The sequence below is a fragment of the Xenopus laevis genome, chromosome 4S (genome assembly GCF_017654675.1).
Source record: "Xenopus laevis strain J_2021 chromosome 4S, Xenopus_laevis_v10.1, whole genome shotgun sequence".
NCBI classification, from domain to species: domain Eukaryota; kingdom Metazoa; phylum Chordata; class Amphibia; order Anura; family Pipidae; genus Xenopus; species Xenopus laevis.
In genome coordinates, this window is record NC_054378.1 from 49,760,481 (window position 1) to 49,778,349 (window position 17,869).

The window sequence follows — 17,869 nt, forward strand, 5'->3', positions numbered from 1 at the left end:
AGATTGTAAGTCTAATTAGCTCTGTACAACACACCTATCAGCATATATCTTCCAATTCAGGGGTTTCTATATATTTCTTCTGCATCAATAATGTGCCTCATTACAGCTGACTGAATCTATAGAAATGACTCATTTATCGAGAAGGGCCACAACTTCACTCTCTTCAGAAAAAACACATTACAATAGGAAATATTGATTAGCCTTCATCGTTATTAAAATGCATGTAGAGATGGTACAGTCACTGTTGCTAATGCAGAATGTACGCTTCATTATTTCTATTCATTGGCTGGAAGTTATTTGTACTGTTTTTAAATTGAGTTTATTGACATTATTCTAAGTAAACTTACATCTTGGCTGGATATGCTGGGACGAGAATGAAGTTATTTAAAGGCTCTGTTTAAAGCTTGGATGGGTTTAGTGTTATACTTTAAAGTAAAAAGCTTTTCTCTCTGGATGGAACTTTAGTGCTTTCTCTAGCAGAGGCAATTAGAAATGAGTGGCAGGGGCGGTAGTGCTTTGGAACACTAAGGGCACAGTATATTGATTTCAACCACCATAGGATCCTGCCATTAAGGTCAATGGCTTTCATTCACTGATAGGCTTCAGAACATTATATTCCATAATAGACCACAAGACAGCCATGGCAATTGACAGTGATTTTCAGAAAAGTCTTTCTCTTCCATAACTTCTTAGAGTTTTCCTAGTTTTATACAATATATATGCCTGGTCAGAAAATAAAAATGTAGTCATATTTGCTAAAAAAGGGAAATATTTCCAAACACTAAAAAATATGAAAGGGGAGTAAAAAAGGTCTCTAATCACGATTGTACATATTCCAATGGTTTTTGACAGATATGGGTCAAGTGAAAAACCTAAAACAGGATACAAGGCACAGGAATATACAGTATATCTTTACATTTGCAGTGCAATAAAGGTTGTCAGCACCAGCGTTCTCTGCTATGGTGTCTGACATAATTTCCACATCCCTTCAGCTCCATTAAGTGGAAGTGTATATTGCTCATGCTCAGAATGTAACTGTGAAATGCATATGCATTGCAGCTTCGCTGGTTGGAGGTGGAGTGCACTCCATGATAAAAAGCATTATTTGCCATATAAAGAATGCTCAGGGATTTGGATCTATATGCTTTAAGTCTGCTAAGAAATTATTGAAAAATAAATTAAACCCAATAGGATTGTTTTTCCTTCAATAAGAATGGATTATATTTTAGTTGGAATGAAGTACCAGGTACTGTTCTACTTTTACAGAAAAAAAGGAAATCGTGTTTAAAAATTTTAAATATTTGCTACAAATAGACTCTGTGGGAGATGGCCTTCCCGTAATTTGGAGCATTCTGGATAATGGGTTACTACATAACGGATCCCATACCTGTGTATACAACAGGGAGACTTGCCTATTGTAAAAATAGGGAAAAAGTGGATAAGGGGGCAAAATTGGAAAAAAAGATTAAAAAATTGGCAAATAACCACTAATAAATGCATTAAGCATCCAAGTTTACAAGGAAAAATGAAGAATCTAAAGCTGGGGTCCCCAATCTTTTATTCCCCTGAGAGCAACATTTAAAGGGCATGTAAAGTCTAAAATAGAATAAGGCTAAAAATATTGTATTTTGTATACTAAATATAAACATGAACTTACTGCACCACAGGTCTAATCAAACAAATAATTTATGCTTTCAAAGTTGGCTACAGGGGGTCACCATCTTGTAACTTTGTTAAACATCTTTGCAAGACTAAGACTGTGCACATGCTCAGTGTGGTCTGGGCTGCTTAGGGATCGTCATAAACAAAGCTGCTTGAGTTCTGCATGGCTGGGAAGTAAGGCAGGGGCTCCCCCTGCTGTTCATAAGTAGGATTGTTTCCCTGCTCAGCAGTTAGGGACCATCTGACAATTCCTATCCACAGCAGTAAATAAAGGGAGAAGTTCACTGCATACAGTCAGGTTTCTTATAAAAACGATACACATTTTTAATTAAAGTATATTGGAGATAGGTTTCTTTTTCATTAAAGAAAGTAAAAATGGGATTTTATTTTTTTGTCTTTACATGCCCTTTAAAAAAGAGTTGGGGAGCAACACACGCATGAAAAAAGTTCTGGGGGTGCCAAATATGAGCTGTGATTAAAGGGGTGGTTCGCCTTTAACAGTTTCAGTTCAGTTGTTTTCAGATTGTTCCAGAGAAATAAAGACGTTTTTCAATTACTTTCCATTATTTATTTTTTACTGTTTTTCCAAAATCTAGTTTAAAGTTGAATGTTCGTGTCTCTGGTGTTTGAGTCTGGCAGCTCAGTAATTCAGGTGCAGACTCTAAACTCTAAATTTTGCAACATTGAGTTGATACATTTCTCAGCAGCATCTCTGGAGTATTAGCAACTATTGTATCAATTCTAACAGCTGCCTGTAATGAAACCCAGAGGTTCTGCTCAGCAGGGACAACGATAAGAAATGTATCCATTAAATGTATCCATTTAGAACAGTTAGGGGGGGTCGGTGACCCCCCTGCCAGAGCTGCTTTAGAAGGTGAAAAATGACACGTTACACTTTAATATTAGAGAAATGATCACATATATAGAATATAAGAAACTACACAATAGAAACTAGAAAGTAATTGAAAAAAAGGCATTATCTGAAAACAACTAGTTGTTTGAAGGACAACCCCTTTAACTACAGTATTTGGTAGCATTTTGTAAATTGGCAGCCCACAGCAGCCTCTGATTGGCCATACACCAATGTTTTATGAAACCAAAACTTGCCTCCAAGCCAGCAATTGGAAATAAGCACCTGCTTTGAGGCCACTAGGAGCAACCTCCAATGGGTTAGTGAGCAACATGTTGCTTGCAAGCCACTGATTGGGGACCACATATCTAGAGTAATGTGTCTTTTATACAAGCATAGGGACATGGACAGTTCTGGAGGGAATGCTAATGTACATTGTGACTGCATTATATGGCAATTAAATGACTAATGCACACATCACATGTGGAAGAATGCAGCACACAGGAACCACTTCAAAGGGAGCTTTTTTGTAGTGATGTATTTCTCCTTTAGATAGCTTCTTATAGTATAAAAAGCCATAAGAAAAGCAACATTCTGTACCTAAAAGTAAAAAGAAAAACAAACACAATCCAAAGTGACAAACAAATAATCACCAGTACATCTAAAGCTGGGTTAGCTGCTATAGTCATATGAACAATGGATAGGTTATAGTCCACATGTAAAGCATTTCTGCAGATGTAATGATAACACACAGTCCTAACCACAAAGCCAATCTGGCAAAATACTTTTAAAGAAAATAATCAAATGCACAATTAAAGAAATATTAGAATAAACAATGGCAAATTTTCATTCAGACCAAATGGGGCAGTCGTAAATAATCTACCTTGCTTGAGTATTGTAGCCCACAGCTGATATCAGGCACAATCATTTATAATGAAGACATATAGTATTCATTGGTAATCTATTAGAGTGATATTTAATCCCCCTCTGTCTCAATTTCATTTTCTAATTGTTATTATTACTTTGCTTTTCTTAGGGGCTCTTCAGTTGCTTGATATCTTTTCATATAGGGACCTCTAGTTAGTATATTGACTGAGCTCACTCCGGCATTCAATTATATCTTATTGGACATTAATACTAGATAATTACGTCCCTAGTTCTGGCCTAACTTCCTATCATAAATAAGCTCTTCAGGCTCTACAGAATGCATGTTAAATATCCCTATTTTAATTCCATTATGAACAGTTTTTTTGAAACTATACTTTTTTTTATTTAAAAAAGAAGTGGTACTGGTGGCACTTTCCATTTAAAATACTGTTAGAAATTCATTTGTAGCAATTACTTATTTGAAATATTTAGGCTAGGACAGCTGGCCTCATTAAAAAGCTATATCTTACAAAAACATTTTAAGGGCAGGGATTGTCATGGTGTAAAATCAGATGGTTTGGCACCTGTAAGAACTAAAGCAGCCTTTCATCACTGACATTACAACCTTGCATCTCTTTAAACAGTGGCAGTGCCAGACGCACGTTATCAGCAATCTGTAAAAGTCACCAGCCACCCAGCAGAGGCATTCATGTTCTGCGCAATCAGGACTGACATTTGTTACATTTTGATTGTTTCTTTACTCAAGGAAGTGGAAAAATCGGAACCTTAAAAGGTTATCTGGAAAAATATAGCACCAGCTCTGCTGATGCTTTGCCCTGGTAATCATTATTCTTTCCCGGGTGAACTATCAAGGGAATAACAGCACAAGTCCATGATTCTTGACATTTTTTAGAAGTTACAGGCAATTCTTCTAGGCGTATATATAGCTCAATGTGACTGTTGCAAATCTGGAATAATGAAACTGACCACTTAAATGACAAACCTAACTACAATATGAAGCCAATCAAATCAACAAGTTCCATTCTTGCATTTTTCATGTTTTTTCGGTCCCCATCAGATTACTATTCATTTTTCATAACCTTTTCACATAAATGACTGCATGATTTCCCTAAATTTACAGCATTCATTCCTACTCCTTGTGATATATATATGAGCTGCAGTAGTGCAGATTTACAGGATATTAGCTCATGTTTCATTATATTGCACAAGATCTATGGCTTGCGATGTACTTCTTCAGAATGCCCAGCCAGGAACTGGTAACGAAAGGGCCATGACAGGGCTAGGAATGAGGGACCGGGAGAGGAGGTTAGGGATTATGGGGGTTGTAGTACCTGAGTTGCTATTGGGATGGGTGGAGACACGAGGGGTTAAAAGAGGAAGTGAAGTGAAGGGAGCATGATTTTACCTTTAACAGCTAGTGCCCACCCTTCCCAGAATAAAGGGGTAGTTGAGAAAGTGGGAGTGTTAGCATAATGTTGCAGCGGGAAGGACTCTCTTAAGAGGGAGCCAGTGAGAGTGGTAGGGCGTAACAAGGGTTAGGCCTGGGGCCAAAGTGATGGAGGGGGCCTGTGGAAGGTGCATGAGTTACAGAGGAAAGTTGCACCTAGGAAGGACAGCAGGCGGGCCCCTCGCTATTGGTTACAATACTTTGTAAGTTAATAGTTAAATATCTGACCCTACATTATTCTCATCCTTCCTGCCACTCTTTGACCCTTGTGCCATCCCCGTTACACACTTTTCCCAAGAGAAAATGACCATCCTTGCTGCTTCTTACACCTTATGCTACTTAAAGGGCACCAATCATAACTAAAATCATTTGTGAAAGTTCAAGAAATCTGATTTATAAAACAGTTAGAATTGTTTGTATAATGTAAATCATCAGCTCATTGTACCTTCTGCAAGATCTCCCCTATCTCCACTGCAAATGTAGATATTAAACTACAGCAGCGCAGTTACATTTTGCAACCAATAATAACTTTCGTTTTCTATTTTCCAGCACACTGATCACTTATTGGCTGCAATGATGAAATGCATTAGTGTAATGAAACAACCATGCTAGTGTAGCACACCCGTAGGTGGGCCTGAGATACTGTATGTGTTTGAGTAGTGTGACTTGCTGCAAGTGTACTCCGGACACCCATGATACATGGGCAACTCCCAGCAGTGTGCAATGGCCCTTTATGCACCTTACCCTCAGGTGGATCTTGTCATGTTTCCTTCTGCACAACACAACCAGATTGAAATCAACTGCAGTCTAGTTGCTGTTTTAAACCAGATGAATTTTTTATTGAACAAACAGGTAGTTTAGCAATATCACAGTTGATAGATGGTAAGCTCTTCAGCACATTCCGATCATCAGTGGAAACCCTCACACTTTTGCTATAGCACAACTTGTCTTGGTGAACCTTCCCCAGCACTGGGGATCCAAATGCTCCTTGGCACTTTCCCTGTTCCTGAGCTCAACCACTCGTGTCCCTGTCTAGCCGCTTCTTCACCAGAGGGGTACTAACCCCCAACTACTCTACCTGTTGGAGCCAGAAAGCTGCTCATTAGCTGAACTGCCATTAACCTACACTCCTAGAGTGACTATAAAAAAAAATTCCACCACTAGCTAAAACTATCCTTAAACAGGGCCTGTACTGGCTCTGACTCAGTCCTGTACCCACCTCCCTGCAAGGTGGGATCCAGAAAGAGAGCACCAAGTACATGTTTTTAAATGCTGCTTAATAAATATACATGTCAGTATACTCCCCTTGTATGCAAGGAATGTTGTTACAAAACAAAACCGTTGTGGTTCAATAGAAGTGTTGGTGTTGAGGTGAATGAAAAGATGTGATTTTAAGGTTTTCAAGTTAGGGACAGCTGAAACATTTATTAGGTACATGGAGGCCAATTAATCATGCAAAAAAAGCTATCAGACAAACGAAAATTGATATGGAAAAGGGTATTGCAGCAAGCAGTAAAACATTTTTTTTTTTTAAATATGTACCGTAAATAGCAAAAATATTAAGCAGGAAGGGGTGGGACCCATAATATCAGAGGAGGGTCAGCTGGTTAATGAGAACAGAAAAAGCAGATTCTGAACCGTTATTTTTCATCTGTCTACACAAATGAGGAACCAGTTAATAAAGGTTTCCTTTTTAATAGTCCCAATCCTAGTAATACAACTAATATTGCATGGTTCATGCATGAGACTAGAACATGATAAATAAAGGTCTGGGACCAGATGGAATTCATCCCAGGGTACTTAGAGAGCTTAGCTCTGTGATTGCAAAACCAGTTTACTTTTCTGGATTTATTGAGGTCTGACATGGTGCAGAGACTGGCGAATTGCTAATATGGTGCAGCCATTCAAAAAGGAATCCCGTTCTCAGCCTCAAAACTATAGTCTGGTTAGTCTGACATCAGTGGTAGAAAAGCTGTTTGAAAGGGTATTAAGGGATACGATACTGGACTTCACTGCAAATAATAATACTATGAGTTTGTGTCAGCATTGTTTTAATGCGTAATAGATTTTGCTCATTTTATGAGAAGTTGAGCAGGGAACTCAATTCTAGGAAGGCAGTGGATGTGATCTACTTAGGCTTTGCTAAAGCATTTGATACAGTGCCACACAGAAGGTTACTGGTAAAATTACGGAATGTTGGCCTGGAACTTAGTATTTGTACCTGGATAGAGAACTGGCTAAAAGATAGACTACAATGAGTGGTGGTAAATGGAACATTTTCTAATAATCTGTTAGTGGAGTACCGATTGGTCAACCTTTTCAACTTGTTTATTAATGACCTGGAGGTGGGCATTGAAAGTACTGTTTCTATCTTTGCTGATGATACAAAATTGTGCAGAACTATAGGTTCCATGCAGGATGCTGCCACTTTGTAAAGTGATTTGACTAAATGCAAGGTTATGCACTTTGGCAAAAATAATATAAATGCAAGTTATACACATGGGGCAGATTTATCAAAGGTCGAGGTGAATATTCAAATGAAAAAAATTTGAATTCCGAGCTATTTTTTGTGAACTTCGACTAAGGAAAAGTCCAAATTAGATTCGAATTTGAAAAAAATTTAAAAATTTGAATATCTAAATTTATCATGTACGGTCTCTTTAAAAATTCGACTTCGACCATTTGCCATCTAAAACCTGCCGAATTGCTGTTTTAGCCTAAGGGGGACCTCCTAGAACCTATTTGGAGTCAATTGGTGGACTTTCAAAAATCAAAGTTTTTCATGGGAAAAGCTTTGAATCGAATTCAATCGATTGCGCTATTAATTCGATTCAAACGCTTTCAATTTGGCCGTATACGGACCGGTTGGATTGAACTGACCTATTCGACCCAAAAACAAACGACTTCATTTTGGTTGGTCTTTTTGAATTTCAAACTTTTTTTCAATTCGAAATTTGACCCTTGATAAATATGCCCCTAAATGGCAGTGTGTTGGGAGTTTCCTTAATTGAGAAGGATCTAGGGGTCTTTGTAGATAACAAGTTGTCTAATTCTGGGCAGTGTCATTCTGTGGCTACTAAAGCAAATAAAGTTCTGTCTTGCATAAAAAAGGGCATCAACTCAAGGGATGAAAACATAATTATGACTCTTTATAGGTCCCTGGTAAGGCCTCATCTGGAGTATGCAGTGCAGTTTTGGACTCCAGTCCTTAAGAGGGATATAAATGAGCTGGAGAGAGTGCAGAGACTAAGTGCAACTAAATTGGTTAGTGGGACGGAAGACTTAAATTATGAGGGTACACTGTCAAGGTTGGGGTTGTTTTCTCTGGAAAAAAGACACTTAAGAGGGGACATGATTACACTTTACAAGTACATTAGAGGACATTATAGACAAATAGCAGGGGACCTTTTTACCCATAAAGTGGATCACCGTACCAGAGGCCACCCCTTTAGACTAGAAAAAAATAACTTTCATTTGAAGCAACGTAGGGGGTTCTTCACAGTCAGGACAGTGAGGTTGTGGAATGCACTGCCGGGTGATGTTGTGATGGCTGATTCAGTTAATGCCTTTAAGAATGGCTTGGATGATTTCTTGGACAGACATAATATTCAAGGCTATAGGAATCTACAATTTATATAGATATTGGAAAAAGGAGGGGTCAGTATGAGTATGGAGGGGTCAGTATGAGTGTGTGTATGTGCGCTGGGTTTCATTTGGAGGGGTTGAACTACTGTCCCTTAGCACTCTCTTGTCCCTAAAGAACTATGCGTCTATTCAAAGGAAGGTTGAAGGAACTTAGGAAGCAGGATGAAGGCCATTATTGCTTTATCAATGTGTGTGGTTATTCAAATAGAGCTCCAAGGCAACACCACAACATATATTTTTTTTTAGCCACACTACTACAGTTTATCGGTGGATCCTGGTGAACAGAACTTACCTTTTCTTATTTGAAGAGAATAAGATCATTATTGTGCATCTATGAATGGCTTCTCTGGTCTGGTAAACCAATAGTTTAAAATGTTGTCTACATGAAATTTGCTATTTAAACGTATATAGGCTGTGATATAAAAGACACAATAATAAATGAAATGATTGACAATAGCAAAGGCAAACCTAAACTGTATTTATTTGCACTGCACACCTGATATCCTCATCCCACCATCATTAAACAAAAAAGGAAAAGTCCAAGTCGGACAGTTTGCTCCCACAAGGCTCCTTTTATCAGAAGTAAAAACATTCTTTAAAAAACATCCACATCTACATAAAACTGCACACTATATTTTAGAGATACAAAAAGGAAAGTGTAGCATATTCTATAATGAGATGAAAGAAAACAGGTACAGGTATGGAATCTATTATCAAGAATGCTTGGGATCTTGAGTTTCAAGAGGTATTTCTGTAATGTGGAGCACCATGTATTAAGGCTGTTTGAAAGTGTTTAAAATGCTAACACAATTGTCCTGCCACCAGCATGGACTTAGTCGCCATCAAGCAGAAGCTCCTGTTATATTGTTACAGAAAAAAAAAGCTAATTAGACTTGTTTGTTTAAATAGGAAACTATGTGAGGTGGCATTGCTGTATTTCAGAGCTTTCTGGATAATAAATAATACACCTGTACAAATTCTTTTTTTTTTTTTTTTTGCATTATTGAAGAGTGCAAAATCCTTTATTGGGAGGAAAATTTGATCCCAATTAAATAAAAGGAAATAAAAATAATTGTCCATGTAAAAATGATAAAATTCCAACCTCTGCTGTCATTCAATAGGTTAACCTTTACATACACTGGGTTTTAACTAATGCTTAAACGAAGAAATGTATGAAAGCTTATTCCCAGCACCCCCTGATTGTTATAGCTCAATGATGACAGGAAAGATAAATATTTAACATATCTAAAAAGGCTGAACATATTTTATCAACGTATAACTATGAGGCACATAAGGCTAGTGCCACAACAAGCTTGGCGGATTTCAGAGAAGAAATGCAAGACTCCAAAATCCACAGAGTGTGTTCACCCCAGAGCCAACACAATGGTAAAGGAGGCGAGTGTCTGCATAGGGACTGCCATTGGCCTGCAGATTTGAGCCGGCTGATTCCGGCCCTCGCGTGCGCGCTAGCCTTAGCAACATGTGAGTAAAAACACTGTCCGTTCCTTCTAATTGGATTCTTAGAGGCAGGTTTAACAATGGGTAAAAGTTTGCCATTTGATAAATATGCCTCTAAAAATCCCAGAGGAACGAACAGGGAGTGATGGAATTTTAATCTGCCCCTTTGTATGAGAAGTTTTAGCGACATGTATTAACCACATACATCCCTCTTTGGACTGGTACCAAGCTTTAGGCTGACCATGCTTTCTTATATGGACTGTTTCTTATTCATAGTTTCCAATTTCTATTGTGTTAAAGTGCAATTTTGTTAGCGAAGCCAAGTTTAGTCCTATAATGTATCACGGAGATTGTCTTATGGGTATTAAGATTGCGGCTCTTCTTTATTTCCTGCTTCCCTCTCTAGTGTCATGTGCTCTGTGTCCCTGATTCCTGCAGTGGGTGGTTTGGTTCCCTGCCTGATTGTGACAATATTTAGTCAGCAATGTCCCAGGCTCCCTCTACAGACCTGTGTACATGACAGTTTTTTTTCTCCAGACATTTTTGTTGCAGAGCCCTGATCACATGAAAGGTCTGACACTTTTAGGACATCCTTTATAAATAATAACAAACATTCATTGTAGCTGAATTATTAGATTAGAAGGTGGCATATTTTTTTCAAAATGATAGATTAGTTGGGTAAATGAATTGGAAACACCATAAAACATCATTAAAACGTAGTGCTTTTCAGATTTTCATATATCATTACTGTATATATATATATATATATATATATATATATATATATATATATATATATATATACTTCAAGATGTCAACTTAAACATTGTAAGGAAACCTTTAAAGCGATACCGACTTGTTCCTATAAAAACCATAGGAACGTGTCAGTATTAAGTAGGTGCTGCATCCGGAATAGCTCCCCTCAAAGCCGCCCCCAGCCCTGTGAACCTGCATTTACCCAACCCGCCGACACTGCTAAACAATCTTCGGCGCCGTTTCAGAGACGCTGAGCTGGGGGCAGTGCGATCCTTCCATAGGCTAATTACAAATGAAAACAGGACTTCAGCCGATGGAGGGATCGCCATGTCCCCAGCCCAGCGCCACGGAAGATCCGTTAGTAGTGTCAGAGGGTCACTGCACTAAGGTTTGTGGGGCTGGGGGCAGCTTTGAGGGGAATTATTCCGGGTGCAGCACATACTTGATACTGACACATTCCTATGATTTTTATAGGAATGTGTCAGTATTGCTTTAAACAGATTCACTGTATGCTGCTGTTTTCTAGCATCATCAGTTTTAAATTCAGAGGGGCAACCTGCCCGTTCCAATGGGTAAAGGAAGATCTCAGATAGCCTTGTCTATGATCAGAACTGTGGAGGAAGCAGACCCTGCAGTCATGGGAGAAGAGGGGGGTTGACTGGCAGACAGGTGGGGCCCAGACCAATGGATCTGCTTCCTCTACAACTTTAAGAAATCCTCCCCCCGGCCAGTCTCTTACCTGCTTTGTGCCTGTGGCTGGGAGCAAAAGATGTGGCCAGGAGTGGTGGATACAGATGGGCAAGAGGTGCAGGGAGGGCTGGTTAGGTGCGTACTGGGCCCCTCTAAAGATTGGGGAGGGGGGGCAGCATGCCGTTGTTACGCTGCTGTCTATGATCAAACCATCTTAGATCTTAGTTCTGAATAGCTATGAATATATGATATACACATATTTATGAAATAGTTATTTTTTTTTCTGTTACAAAGCAAGTAAGCCCTTGGCCAATATCTTTAATAACCCAATAAGAGATCAGCTTCCTACAAATCCAGCAATGGAAAACCTGGCAAGAACATTTTTTACAAAACATGATTTTTTTTTTTCAACTGTTTAATACAAGTCCTCAAAAGGTTTGGAATAATTAAACATTTGGTAGTCCATGTAATAAAAGTCATAGGTGCGCTGCCTCTCGGTAGGAGACAACTGTGCAAAATATTGCTGGGTAATTTTATTTGTTGTTCTTTCTTCGTTGGAATGCCTGTCCTTAAACCTGGGAAATGTTAAGTTTTTGGGCGCACCAATCAGGTGCAAGAGAAAATCCGCATCTTCCTCCATGCTTTCAAATTTCCCAATAAAATCATAGTCTATTAAACAGGGACTGCAAAGTCTGCTTACATGATCCCAGTGAATGTCCATACCCACTGGCCTATGAACATCCAGCAGATATTGGATAAACTCTGTAAAATGCACCCCGGAACCTGTCCACAGGGCTTCCTTTGTGGCGTTCCTCCGATACTTTGAAATAATCGCTTTGCCAAATACTGGATGATAATAATTATTTGCGTGCTCAAATTTGTCCCGGAATGCAGATACAACCCTCTCAAAAGGCTCCCGGACAAAAATCATTTTGGTGTAGGTGTTAAGGCGATAGAAGATTCCGTTTCGATCAAAGCTATCAAGCCTTTTCAGATAATTCCCATAATGCACCGTATTGTGATGAATATCCTTGGTGGAAGAGGCTAATCCATTTAGCACCATCAAGACGCGTTTCCAGTTGGAGCAGCCCGCTTTTGGAACCTCGCAATACAAAAGTTTATGTTTGTCTTCTACAAAAATCCGCGAGACGTGATACGGTGTAATAATCCTCCTGCTGCTGCTCTTATACTTTGAACATATGTCTCGCATGAGCTTTTTCCGTTCTATTTGCATCTCATAAAGTTTCTTCCATTTGCCATTTTTGTCATCAATTTCCAGCCGGGTAAGATCGACAGCCGAGCTGTTCATGGCGATGAGAATTGGCGTCTCCTTGTGGAGGAGCCGGGTTTTTTTCTTCAGCATTTTTCTCTCTGTGGATTTTTTATTTTCTCTCATCTTTATCTTTTTCAGCCTCCTGTTAGTATTCTGCAGCATGGCTGGGTACTGATACAGTGGATATGAAGGGACAACTTGGTTTATCTTCATCAGTTGTTTTGCAGCATTTTCCATTGTGTCCCCGAATTGATTATTCGACGTACAGTCCTAGAAAGAAAAAGCAGATCAGTGGTGAGAATTCCACAGTGCATTGCTTACAGGATACAGACACAGCATCATTTGTTTATCTCTTCTGATAAATCTAGAGGCAGCAGCATTAAAACAAACATACAAAAGCTCTCTGCAGATAGGTAACATGTACCTGTATAATGATTCTTTTAAAACATAAATGTGGATGTTTACTGATAAAGAAATCTTTATTTCCCAGTGTAGCACAAAGGTGCACAATATCACTCTTCTTTTAACCTACAATCTGTATAATGCTTAGCTAGCCACAATTCTATTGATATAGCAAAGGCTGAGGTTTCACGCTGTATGTGCAGCATTTTACTCATGACCCTGAATAGTGTGAAACACGAAGGGTGGATGGAGATGCAGATATACATTTTTAACTTTCTATAAATAAAGTAATTTTTTTAATTGAACTTCTCTGGTCCTGTGGCCCTTTCTTTTCTACATATCCAGCATTTTACCTACAATGATGTATGGGGGAATGTAATAAAAGTGGGTAATGCAAAAAATACTTGCAGTACGAAAAGTACCAATTTAATATAGCTTTTGTGAACTTGGAAAACGCTTTAGTGACCTCTTCCGACAGTGGGAAAAGGTTTGCAAATTTTACAGTTTGCGCCAGAGCCGCAGTGAATGTAATAAAAGTTCTTACTGTTAAAGTTACGTTTTTCTGCCAAAAGGTTATGACACCTTCATGCACTTCTTAAAATTTGCAGGGCAGAATAAAATTTCTCAATGCAATAACAGTTTGAAGGAACAGTAACACCAAAAATAAGTGTTTTAAAGGAATGACAATATAATGTAGTGTTTCCCTGCACTCCCAAAACTGGTACAGTATGTTTGCTTCAGAAACACTACTATAGTTTATATAAACAAATGACGGTGTAGCCATGGGGGCAGCCATTCACAGTAGATACACAGTAGATTAACAGATAAATTCAGGAAAATCCCATTGTATAATACAGAGCTAATCTGTTATTGGCCGTGTATCCTGTGCCTTTTCTCCTTTTTCAGCTTTGAATGGCTGCTCCTATGGCTACACAGAAGCTTGTTTTTATAAACTATTGTAGAGTTTCTGAAGCAAACACACCAGTTATACACAAATGCAGGGCAACAGTAAATTATATTGTCATTCCACTTAAACACTTTCATTTTTTGGTGTTACTGTTCCTTTAAGGAAGACTATTACATTGTGAAATACAAATTTATGTTCTTATTTGCGACTTTTATTGCATTCCCCCATTAGAGTGCTCTTCTCAGTACTTTTGCTATTTACATAATTGTATGTTTTTCGTTTTTCCAACATCAGCAGTTTTGCACTAATTAGCTCATGAATCTTTAAAAGGCACACTCCTTATTTTTCACCCTGGCCAGCCGGTAAGAACACTAGAAGATAACATTACTGATACAGGAGGCGTCTCACGAAACCTCTGCTCATTTCTCTCTCTCCCGTCACACTGAGCAATAGAAAGGAGCAGGGCAGCATCAGGAGATGCAGCATGTTCCCTATGGTTAGTCAGCAGGGATGCTCCTGTTACAATGTATGATATTATAGCAAAGATAATGAAAACTATATAAAAATGTAATTTCAAAAGTGCTCAGAAGATCAATTTTACATTATGTTCAGGAGATGCTTGGCCCATTTTAACCCATGTCTTCCACCACTGTCACTTTAAACTGATGATATTACATAACTCACACACCAAGGCTAAAGGAACATTGGTTTCACACATCATATCCTTTTTATAAGTGCATTTTTTACACAAGCCTTAAATGAGTTGTTCACCATCCAAACACTTTTGTCAGTAGAGTTGTTTTTAAATTGTTCACCATAAACGAAGGCTTTTTTCAATTGATTTTCACAGTTTTCCCAAAAATGTTTAACGTTTAATGTTCCTGTCTCTAGTGTCTCAGTCTGGCAGCTCAGTGATCCCGAAGCATCTGAACTGTTACAATTTGCTACATTTAGTTGATACAATTAGTTGATACATTTCTCAGCAGCATCTGTGGAATATTAGCAACTATTGTATCAATTCTAACAGCTGCCTTTAGGATGGTGGCACACGGAGAGATTAGTCGGCCAGCGACAAAAACTCTCTACTGCAGGCGACTAATCTCCCCGAAATGCCTTTCTGCTGGAAAGAATACCAATTGCTGGCGGGATGGCATACGTATCGCTTCGGTTTTCCGAAGTCGCCCGAAGTTTCATCTTGAGGCATCTATCGTTACATTGCCCCCACTGTATTGATGCAGTGGCTAATTTTTCAGTTGCAGTGCACTTGTTGTAATAGGCACCACCAATTACTCTGGAAATCTGGGCTATAACACTAAAAAGCTCAACGATTTGCATTCATTTTTGCACACTGTACATTGCAAAAACTTTTTGCTATTTATGCTAGTAATCAGAAGACATTTAGAAGAGAGAGAAAGGAAGGAAGAAAGGAAGAAAGAAAGAAAGAAAGAAAGAAAGAAAGAAAGAAAGAAAGAGAGAAAGAAAGAAAGAAAGAAAGAAAGAACATACAATACCCAGAATAAGAAAATACCACCACTGGAGAAATGCAACAGCAGATCCTTGTATTATGGGTGTTTTCACCATTCTCAATTTGTTTTAGTATAGGAATGGCAAGATTAACCATAAATCATTTTAAATATCCCTAATCAGGATAAAATCCTTAAAAGTATACCTCCTGCCTTCATTTCAGTTTTGGTTAGAATATTACAATAAAAAAGAAGCACAATATATAATATAGAGGAATAATAATTTGGGTTTATTCAATGTTTAGGGGAAAATCTATCACAGGGTATGCATCCCAGCTTGATCATTAGTACCACACAGAGAAAATAAGAGAATGTTGGCTTATTGATACCTTATAATGTTCATAGATATATATTATATATGTTTAAGAACAGGCAGAACAATTCTGCCGGCATAGAGAAAAGTTAAAAAAAACTGCAAGCATAGGGATCTACAAAACTTTACATGGCAGGAGCCCAAGTCAATTTTTAATATAAATTCAAATACATTATTTATTCTCTCTGTCTTTCAGCCTCTTCTTCGTTGTATTTCAGAAGAGCAGACCAGTGAGAACCTCTCTTAAATACTAATGTGTTGGTTACTTAAATGGTGTTATAAATGACACTGGCAGACCATAAACTGAGAATAGAGAGAGATGCTCAGTTTAATGATTTGACATAGTTTCCTGCAAGGCTTTTGCCTTAAGGCTGAGCATTTTGGTGACTTTTCTTTGGCATCCTAAGAAGACTGGGCTTTTAACGGGACATATTCATGCAGGACGCATGCAATGAATTTCAAGAAATGTACTCAGTGTCATAAATGCCAAATACATGTATAATGGAAAAGCAGAGCTGATTTCATCACTATCGCTACATTAACTTTTTTTTTGCTAAACATGATGATCTACCATTAGCCCCAGCACTGTTAATGTTACAGATAATGCCTCTTTGGCATACCCATGCCACCGCTTGCTGCTCTCCTCACCCCAGTCATGTTCACTGCTCTTTGCAAAAAAACCAAGATGGCCGTGAGTTCCACTGTGGAACGCATGATTTCACATGTTTTAACCAGGCAGAGAGAGATAAAGTGACAAGCAAGAAAGGAAAGAAGGAAAGGAGAAAACTGTGGTACTGGTATTCTGCTTCTGTAAGTGCAGGTAATGCTTTTAATCTATCCACTAATTTTACTGGTGTGTTTGGAATTAATGGAGTGCATATTTTTCGGTTACTGGCATGGATAAAGTAAAATGGAGTGCGTGTTGGATATTTTTTCTTTGATCTTACTGTCATGCATGGAGTGCTTACTGAATTGGCCATTTCCAGTGGAGTTAAATGAGTGCTAATTAGACATTTTTCTGTGATCTTATTGGTACTGTATGTCTGGAGTTAATAGATCTTACTTGGTTGTCTGGGATAGATGGAGTGCTCACTGGTCATTTCTACAGTGATCATACTGGCACAGCTGGGGTTAATATGCTGATTATCCATTTACTGTAGTAATTATACCAGCACCTTTGGGGTTAATATTCTGATTATTTATTTCTGCAGTAATTATATATTATAGTGTAATATATATATATATATATATATATATATATATATATATATATATATATATAAATATAAATATAAATATAAATAATATATATATATATATATTATTTATATATATATATAATATATATATATATATATATTATATATATATATATTATATATATATATAATATATATATATATATATATATATATATATTATTTATATATATAAATAATATATATATATATATATTATATATATATATATATATATATATATATATATATATATATATATATATATATATATATGTAGAACAGGACAGCTCCCACCTTCAGTTAAAGCTACCTCGTAGCTGCCCCTGTGCGGGGACAGCAATGGGATCTAATGTAGCGCCTACGTATGCCAATATATACATGTATCAATACGAAAGTGAGCACTTGTTGTGTCACCCGTTATTTCGTCGTTTTGGGGCATACTATAGGCGCTACATCGACTATTTGTTTTTTATCTGGTACGGCACCCCTGAGGATTTGATTTCCTTCACTAATGATCTCAATTCTTTACCATCTGCAGTCAAATTAACCCTGAGCTATGATAACATATCAATGCATTATTTGGATGTTACGGTTTATAAAGATGTGCCTAATAAGAAACTTCAGACAAAAATTTACCAAAAATTAACAGACAGGAACACATTGCTTCATTACAGGAGCAGTCATCCAAAGCATTTGGTGAATTCTCTTCCAAGATCACAGATGTTGCGAGTGGTTAAAATCACGAGTGATCCTGGGGAACGAAAGGAAGCCTTGCAGGCTATGTCGGCACGCTTTTTGGAAAGGGGATACCCCT

The 17,869-nt window shown here is 37.9% G+C and overlaps 1 protein-coding gene across 3 annotated transcripts in view; it reads right to left on the bottom strand.

Moving 5' to 3' along the window:
- Positions 1-8,950: 8,950 nt before the first annotated feature.
- chst8.S (carbohydrate (N-acetylgalactosamine 4-0) sulfotransferase 8 S homeolog) overlaps positions 8,951-17,869 on the bottom strand; it is a 293,304-nt gene continuing 284,385 nt past the window's right edge. For all 3 annotated transcript variants that reach the window (XM_018240484.2, XM_018240485.2, XM_018240483.2), the window contains one exon: positions 8,951-12,939. In XM_018240484.2, coding sequence (XP_018095973.1) covers positions 11,812-12,939 — 1,128 coding nt within the window. In that variant the 3' untranslated portion in view covers positions 8,951-11,811. The remainder of the gene's footprint in view (positions 12,940-17,869) is intronic.